Source organism: Sinocyclocheilus grahami, unplaced genomic scaffold (assembly GCF_001515645.1).
Source record: "Sinocyclocheilus grahami isolate Dianchi unplaced genomic scaffold, SAMN03320097.WGS_v1.1 scaffold347.1, whole genome shotgun sequence".
Lineage (NCBI taxonomy): Eukaryota > Metazoa > Chordata > Actinopteri > Cypriniformes > Cyprinidae > Sinocyclocheilus > Sinocyclocheilus grahami.
The window spans coordinates 849,187-858,757 of record NW_015505526.1 but is presented as its reverse complement, the minus strand read 5'-3'; the positions used below and the strand labels follow the sequence as shown (position 1 = coordinate 858,757).

Here is a 9,571-nt window from a genome sequence, read left to right as displayed (position 1 = left end):
GTATTTCCTCAGCGACCAGCACGGATCAGCTCCAGGCATGAAGAAGCAGATATCGTCCTCTTTTGGAAGACCAAACAAAGTAGTTTTGTTTGGTCTTCACGACATGGCGGCGGCGACAACAATACTACAGCGAGAATAAAAGTTAAGCCTTCTTTCTTTGCGTGAACATTTGGGCGGCGTTATGCAAATCTTCCCACATAGTGATGTAGACATGTGGGGGCGTGTTAGAACGAGTCGTTTTAGGTAGGCGTGGCTGACTCTTAACTTTTATAAAGAATATCTCTTTGGATTTGAGACTTTAGTCTTTGCAACTTTACAGATCTTCTTTATGCACCAAGAGCTTGTAACACTCCAAAGAGAAAGGAACAATTGAAATCGCATCATATGACCCCTTTAAGTGATTGAGTGTTTTTAATGATTATTATATTTACATGCAATTTTATTTAAATAGTAGCTAAAGAATGCGGTTTTGTTAGCGAGAGAAGTTTAGTACACTGTATATATTGTAAATCGTATTCATTATATTAGAAGCCAATACCGATGAGCTTGACTTAATTAACAACTTTGCACTGAAATGATGGTTATTTTCCTTCGTCCTTATGCAATCCCTCATATGCAACATCTTTACCTGAACTTGTGGTTTTGTCCCTCCTGATAATGACTGATAAATAGATAATGCGGACATGTGCTTTCTTTCCATGGCTCAGATGTGAAAATAGACACCACCAGACACATGAGCGCTCTTCTTCTGCTGGAGTCAATACAGACAAACAGCGCTCACACTGTCACCTACAGGTCTGGAGCTGCAAATGCATGTTTAAAACAATTTCCTCTTACTATGATCCGCCCGTGTGTGATATTTCAAACACACAAATAGACGATTATCAGTAAATTATTCATTATAAATTATTTTTATGCTGACATATTACCGAAAACCTGGCAGAGATATTTGTAAACGTACTCTTGCGCTCTCCGCTCTGAGCGCTAGATGGCAGCACGCGTACGCAACGCCGCGCGAGCGCTCAGGCTGCTATCGCGCGTGCGCAGAACGCCGCTGCTGTCTGTCTGCTTGGAGCGCTACGCGTTCTGCTGCGCCTCAGAGACCGAGCGCTTTCAGTAGCCGTTTACCGGGCCGTTTCTGTTCGTTATCGACACCATGGACACGCTGAAGAACTGAAGTTAACGAGCACCGACGCCCGTTCTGATTGATGGATTTATTCTGAGGTAACGTTACAGTAAAATACCGGTTGTGTCGTTCGTTAGCGGGTCGGTTAGCAGCGGCTAACATCAAACAGACAGATGCAGAAAAAACATGACTGATTTCAACATAAATAACACTCGTATCTGGTAGTCTTTTAGTTATGATATTGCTCTAAGATTATTAATATCGGTCTTCAGCCGGAATATGTTGGATTTTTAGATCTCTATGTGTCTGAAGTACTGCAGGGAATCAGTGTAAGTTGGTCATTTAAACGACGCGCTGAACAAATCAGACAGACTCACCTAAACAACTAATATCAGACACACATTGGTTTTAAATATTAGTATTACTTAATCTGATCACCAGTATCAGACAGATTTTAATCTTGACATTACTTTATGGCATCTGCACTTATCGATAATATTCATCACCCTCTGGTTATTAACGTATCATATCTGATCAGTAAAATATAATAATAGCTCTGATCTTGATTTATGTTATCTGATTATCAATATCTGACACTCACAATATCAGACACTTGTCTTTTCTGCTAGTGCTGGGCGGTATGACCAAAAATTTATATCACGGTATTTTTCAAAATTATACCGGTTTCACGGTACAAGACGGTATTTTTTTTCATGCATGAGCGGGTGTTAACCATATTTTCTACTGATTGAGAGGAAATACTGCAGTATATTGACTTAGAATGCCCTATTTTACTGTCATGATGAGTGAATATTGTCAAAAAATACCACTCTAAATAGTGACTAAACACGACCCCTTTTAATACATGTTAACCAGGAGTCACTCTCATTTATAATCGCGGCATCGTCTGATAAAATCAGCATGCATCTACACTAAAGAGCGGCTATGCGGTTGTTTTGGCTATATTACTTTTTTGTCTCATGCAGCGCACTGCCTGCGTCTGAGTAACAAACTAAAAAAAACAACAAACAAAAAAGTGCATGTGATATTAACAGATGAACTTCGCTCATATTTATAATTCCAAACACTCAGTAAGCGACAGGTGCTGGGAAACGCTGTTGTGTACTCGTTTATTGAGGAGTCGGCTGCGGTGCTTCTCTGCCGCTCACTGCACAGAACAGACGCCGAGAGAGGCGACACTTCTCCGGGAAAGTCAGACCTCGCGTTCACGGGACAGCACTGGAGAAATCTTCCAACTCAACCATAGCTAAGGTTTATCCAAAAAAGTCACTAGGTTTGTCAGTATGAATATTCGATGGAAAAAATCAGCTAAAAGGGTCTGAAAGTTGCTAAATCTAGTGCTAAAGTCGCTCGTGTGTGTGAGACGCGGGAGCTGATGGCAGGGGGCGCTGGATATTTGTGGCGGTCAGTGTGGATATTGTGGATGAGTTCTTCTGTGTCATCAGGTTCTATTAGTTCTACAGCTTCAGTTTTGGAACGTTCACGCTTAGTAACACATACAGCTGTTCCCTCACCACAGTGCAACAGTGAAAAGAGACCCCTTTCAAACAGTGTCGCGTTCCGAACGTTGTTTAAGTGGCATATACCGGTATTGCGGTATTTTCAAAATTCATATCATAACAAAAATAAAAACAGGTATTCGGTATGAACTGGTATACCGCCCAGCACTACTTTCTGCTATCTGCTCTGATCAGTGATATTGGTCACTCTAATCTGGTCAGTAACGTCTGATGATCAGTACAAAAGTATCAGACAGACACTGATCTGATTTATTAATATGAAACATTTCATTTGATTAGCAGTATCAGACACTCTTTAATTCAGTAATTAATTTCTAACACCTAATCCAATCGGCGATCAGCAAAATTTATAACATCAAAACTGATATCAGATAGATCAGACAGTGATGTGATCTATTACAACATATAATGTGAGATCAGATTTTTCTTATAATTTCGAATGTCTGACATTGATTTTGTTGATATTGAATATCACATACACTCTGTTGTGATCTGATCTCACCTGACAGACTCAGAATATCAGAATTGTTCTTAATCAGAGCTCGACTCTGAGATCAGACCTTCACAATAAGCTTTGCATGTTATGAACATCAGATTCTGAATATCAACATAAGATGTTTTCAGTCTGACACATAAGATCAGATCAGTTCTGATATTGTTGATTAGAACATGTTGTGTGTGATAATGAGTGTCAGACTCTTATGTTCTATTCACATATTCTGAATATAAGACGTTATAAATATCCGTGAATGATATGACATTTTATCAGATCACCATGGTAATATTGATTAGATCCGATCTGTAGATCTACATCTGGTATTCAGAGTCAGTCCAGCCGGTCATCCGTGTGATGAATTTGGAGGAGCAGATGTGTCAGTCGATGATGAGTTGTATTGAGGTGGTCAGTGATTATTTAAGGTGCTGACCAGTTCGGTGTTTGTGTAAATGAGTTGTTTTCCTTCGAACCCATCTGTGAAGGTTATAACTCATTGCACGTTTTATTTGTGAAGGAAAATAAAGATATTTTGTCTCTCTGCCCTGATAATGGGTGACCATCTGTGCGATGCAGTGCCAGTTCAGGCATGACTAAAACAAATACTAAATCAGCAAACCATTTTTATAGTCTAACAGCTTTCATTATAGGCGCCATCATGTGCTTAAGATATGTGGAGTCTTTAATTTAGCATTTATTTGTATACTAAAGAAGGGTTTCTGCTGATCTTAAAGTCTTAATTGGCCCCTCCAGAAATTAAGGCCTTAAAAAGGTTGGAGTAGAAAGTCTTACATTCATGAAGTCATGGCACTGTATGCAATATCTTTCTCAGTATTTAGATTTTTCTGAGCCCATTAGCAGATATTTGTCCTTGGTTTAAAAAACAAAAACAACTTCATTTTAATTAGGACTTGGACAATAAATCGATGCATTGCGAATCGAGAAATGATTCTGCATCGATTCTGAGATTTTCCGAAGGCATCGTGATTCTCTCTTGAATCGATTCTGAGCTTAGTTTTTAACAGCAGATGGCACTGCGTGCTTTAGAAATAGCTGTATTCTGCTTGCTTCCAGTTCCTTACACACGCACCATTTGAACCTAAAATAATCATTCATAAAGTTCGAAATTTATAACTCATTGCACGTTTTATTTGTGAAGGAAAATAAAGATATTTTGTCTCTCTGCCCTGATAATGGGTGACCATCTGTGCGATGCAGTGCCAGTTCAGGCGTGACTAAAACAAATACTAAATCAGCAAACCATTTTTATAGTCTAACAGCTTTCATTATAGGCGCCATCATGTGCTTAAGATATGTGGAGTCTTTAATTTAGCATTTATTTGTATACTAAAGAAGGGTTTCTGCTGATCTGAAAGTCTTAATTGGCCCCTCCAGAAATTAAGGCCTTAAAAAGGTTGGAGTAGAAAGTCTTACATTCATGAAGTCATGGCACTGTATGCAATAGCTTTCTCAGTATTTAGATTTTTCTGAGCCCATTAGCAGATATTTGTCCTTGGTTTAAAAAACAAAAACAACTTCATTTTAATTAGGACTTGGACAATAAATCGATGCATTGCGAATCGAGAAATGATTCTGCATCGATTCTGAGATTTTCCGAAGGCATCGTGATTCTCTCTTGAATCGATTCTGAGCTTAGTTTTTAACAGCAGATGGCACTGCGTGCTTTAGAAATAGCTGTATTCTGCTTGCTTCCAGTTCCTTACACACGCACCATTTGAACCTAAAATAATCATTCATAAAGTTCGAAAAGGTTTAAGCGAATTACAAGGATTTTCACAGTGGGCTGTGTTTACATTAATCTCGCATCATAAAAGCATAAAAGCCGATGTGCAAGTACATTTAACCACTTACATTACTCAGCCGAACACACAAGCGCTCTTCTTCATGAGCATTTGAGTGTGCGGTTAAAAACTAGCCTAGAGCACCATCTGCTGTTAAGAAATTGGCATAGCAAATTTTCAAATAGGCGCTATCTTTATAAATAAACCGCAGATTAGATTTTTAAGAATTCGATTCTCACCTGAAAAACTCTTAAAACTACATTTCATGACACAATAACAGTAATATTTAGAAAATTACGCGGTTCTTGGGCAATGATGTTTCACAAGTCCACAAGAACAGACAAGAGCGCATATTGAGAAACGGCTATTGTCTGTGTGAAAATATAAAATGATCAAATACACGGTTATATTTTTTTGTGTTTGCGCACTCTGATGTAAATAAGCCCAACACTCAAGGACAGCAGAGCGGAACGAGTGAAGGAGAAGCTTTATCCCCTTGTATCACGCAAAAGTGACGATTCTAGTCAACCAATCAACGTTCTGCGGTGAGTTTAGCTCCACCCTTTTGGTACCCTTTGCTGTGCTAGGTACCCCAACGGAAGGGTACCAAAAAAGTGGTACGGTACGGTTCGCTATTTTGTTACCATTCACAACTTCTGACAGTGGAAACGAAAATAATTGCGTACCGTACTGTACCAAACCGTACCGCTCAATGGAAACGAGCCATTAGAGAACATAGAAGTCTTGTGTTCCCTTAAATTTTTTCCTGAAATCTTTTTACTTATCTTTTTACTAATGAACATGTACAGAAAATTTCTTCACCTTCAGGCCATCCAAGATGTAAATGAGTTTGTTTCTTCATCTGGACAGATTTATAGAAATGTAGCATTCAATCACTTGCTCACCAATGGATCCTCTGCAGTGAATGGGTGTTGTCTAGGGATGTTCATTTCGGTTAATTGAACCGTTAATTGTTATCCGAACATTAACCATTAACTGATAAGATTAGAATAATAAATTGTGCAAACAGCAGCATACAGAACAACAGAGCAACAACAGAACCTGGATTCACACATCGTCAAATAATCACGCGCCTGCAGCGCTTCTAAGAACAGAGAAAAACAGAATAATATAACAAATAAAAAGAATAAAATAAATAGGCCTACTCTAAAAAATTTTCAATTAAATAATTAACATTAAGATGACAAAATGAAAACACACTGAATCCTTCAATGCACCTTAAAGAACGACTCTTTTTTTCGTCAGACATAAATATAAATAGCAGGCCTACCTCAGTGCACAATGTGTCTTGTTTTTATTAAAAAATAAAATGTGCGTATGGTCTGGAGTAGAGCTCTGTGCGGAACTGTTTTGTAATGCTGCTACCGCTGAATTTCTGACCATTACCGCCCGCTCCCGCGATTTTTGTGGCCGCTCCCACAAACATTCTTATATTGTTTATAATTTTTCGCGCTATCAATATGCGGGTATTGAAATCGCTTTTGAATGCACGCTCTCTGTTCACTTTCGATTTCGTGTTCACGCGCACTCTGTGTAAAGAAGCACATCTCATCTTACAAGATCAGATATCTGTCAGTGAGTTCAGGATCTGCTGAGCAGCAAATACTCCAGCATGGTCTGTCAGTCATCTATATCCTACTCTCGACCCGTGATCAGTCAAGCTTGTGTTGGTGCAGGGTTGCAAAGTGCGCGTTTTTTCCCATGGAATCGGGCTACTTTTATTAAACTGATGCCTTGGGTTGATTTTTCCCCGTGGGTAAACAAATATGCATGCTTTTCTTTCACCATGCAAATTAGGGCTGCACGATAAATCGCATGCGATATTTAATGCGCATCTTGTCAGAAAGCCGGTTCTGTGATCAGCGGTAAATCTCCATCACGTGCGTGCTTTCACATTGAGCAGCATTAACTACACGGAGCCATTGTTCACTGATGAGCTGCGCAAAAAATTGCGCGGTTTTGCGTTACTGATGAGATGCGCGTTAAATATTGCATGCGATTTATCGTGCAGCCCTAATGCAAATACTTTAAAAATACCTTTTAAACCGTTTATACTGATTGTATTAATCAGTCCATTTTTTTTTACTTTCGGTTAAATGGTTAATATGAACATCCCTGGTGCCGTCAGAATGAGAGTTCAAACAGCTGATAAAAACATCACAATAATCCACAAGTAATCCACACCACTCCGGTCCATCAATTATCATTTTGCTTATTTTTAATAAATCCATCAAGATGTTTTTAAACGTAAAACTGTTGCGTCTATCCATAGATGTGCTTCCTCCAGTGAAAAAGTCATCTCGTCTGAATCAGGAGCAATATATGCCCAAATCAAGAACCGTTTACAAGCCAAACCAGATCTAAACATGTTGGTGGATTTTGATGTGAGAGGACAACAGGGGATGAACTTTTTCACTGGAGGAAGCAGTATTATGGATTATTTATATTTTTGGTGAACTATTCCTTTAAAAAGTCTTAATTGTACCTTTATAAAACCAGCAGAACCCCTTTCTAGTCTAAACTTCATGGAAATAGACATGGCTTTTCTGTTGTCTCGGGTCATTGTTGGTACTGGTCGGCTTTGTGATTTTGAGCATAATGCAGTAATTCCCGACAGGCGAAGGAACATTCACGCTGGCTCTTCTCCCGTTATCCGTCACTGTCCAGCGGTGTGGATATGCTGAGGTCTGGCAGCTGTTACTAGGGTCTTAAGGTTTTACTGGTGTTAAATCTGTGATCTGGCATAAGGCTGGGAAAGGCCTGCTGCTCTGGATGGATAACGCTGCTGGGATTTGACTTATTTGGATCAGGTGCTGAATATGGCAAATGCCGTGTAGGAATTTTTGGTTTGTTTTATTGCCGTAAATTCGGATCGTTAACTGAATAGAGCCACATTTCCCTCATCAGAAACACCCTGATGTTGGGAAATATCGCTAATAAATGGGCATTTATTAGAGTCTCATGACTAATTTCACAGATCTATTTTGAGTTCTTTTTGACAGAGCTGTTTCTGTGTTGAAAACTGCATCTGAGAAACTTGCTCTAATTGTGAACAAAGCCGCCACTTGTCTGTCCATTTTCTTCCTCCTGTTTCATTCGAATCAGTTAAGTCTGATGTAGTTTACTTCAGTCTGATGATCGATCTGAATTAATTTATTCTGGCTTGATCTGTTCAGTGTTTGCTTGAGTCTGATGTTCTCTGTTTGAACCTGATGTGCCCTACTTCTTCACTTTAGTGTGAGTCTGATTTGCTCTGTTTTGGTGCTTGGAAGAAGCTAATATATCATGCCATATTTCCTGGGCACAGACTTCTGGGTTAGATGTTCAAACAGAGTGAAGCTGACAGTTTGTTAGCCATATTCTTTCTGACAAAGTACATCAGCTCCAGGACGTTTGAAATGTTTTCATTAATAGTTATTTTTTGCCATATGCAAGGAAGGTAGAGCAGAATTTTCCATCTGTTTCTCTTGCTCTCTTATTTGGCCGTGTCATTGTTGTGAACTATCGATTGCAGGTTCTGGACTAATTAAGATGACTGTACACCTTACACTGCTCAGAAAGTGGACCGGATGCATTATGCAGATGATTAAATAACTTCTTAAGGTTTCAGAATGGTTTTGTCCTGGAGGCACGTCAGTCCTCATTTATGTAATATAAAGCACTTATACTTGTGGGTTGGTTGCCTTAGTTGTGTTCTGAGCGTTTTTTTTTTAAGCACTCTGATATTTTCTTATTGGCCCAATAATTCTAAAAAGCCGACCCAGTCTCTATGATATTCTGACTTGGGTTATTTGTTGTTAGTCTATAGTGTTTTTTCACCCATTTTATTGGCAAGAAAGGTGATTGTCTGTTTCCTTGATGCGTTTTTGTGATTGTCTGTTTCCTCAATGCGTTTTGTAAGAAAAATATCCATGTTTAAAACGTTATAAACCCTTTTTTTCTCACTTCTGCTGCACTGAAAAAAATGATACTCAATTTTTTTTAAGGTAAGTGGTTGCAATCAATTTATTTGAGCTACATTTAAATAAACAAATTTAGTTGACTAACTTTCAGCAAAATTTGTTTATTTAAATGTAGCTAATATGGCTGCACGATATTGGAAAAAAAACTCACATTGCGATATTTAGTTTTTCTGCGATATGAAAAAAAAATCACCAGGTGACTTGAATAGCTCTGTTTGGGAAAAAAAAAAAAAAACAATGTTTGGGGTGATTTTGTAGGTGAGTAAATCAGCATAGGAAATAAACAAATTACAAGCATAGATAAATATAATAGAACAAAGATACAAATGAAATAAACAGTGCTTTGTATTTTTAAGGCAAGTCTAACAGTATTCAGGTACAGAAATTTAATAATCAAATGCAAAATAACACTGCATACTCGTCACTGTATAAATTAAATCTAATAAATCTGTGTTAAAGCTACAAAAGAGATTTTTCTCTGTGTTTTGTTGTTTGATTAACATGTCACAGCAAGCAACAGGGACGTTAAACTGCTGTGAATATATTGTTATCCTCTTTCTTTCTCAGTTTTACCTAAGCAACTGTGTTTAAAAGGATTCTTGCAGAGACATGCATTTTGAAAGTTC

General features: G+C 38.3%; 2 protein-coding genes across 3 annotated transcripts in view; one reads left to right on the top strand and one right to left on the bottom strand.

Moving 5' to 3' along the window:
* LOC107548410 (bifunctional lysine-specific demethylase and histidyl-hydroxylase NO66-like) overlaps positions 1-777 on the bottom strand; it is a 28,546-nt gene extending 27,769 nt beyond the window's left edge. The window contains exon 1 of the mRNA XM_016229073.1: positions 629-777. Coding sequence (XP_016084559.1) covers positions 629-700 — 72 coding nt within the window. The 5' untranslated portion in view covers positions 701-777. The remainder of the gene's footprint in view (positions 1-628) is intronic.
* A 293-nt stretch (positions 778-1,070) lies between these two features.
* LOC107548434 (exostosin-like 3) overlaps positions 1,071-9,571 on the top strand; it is a 36,528-nt gene continuing 28,027 nt past the window's right edge. For both annotated transcript variants that reach the window (XM_016229106.1, XM_016229105.1), the window contains exon 1: positions 1,071-1,224. The gene's annotated coding sequence lies outside the window, so the exon portion shown is untranslated. The remainder of the gene's footprint in view (positions 1,225-9,571) is intronic.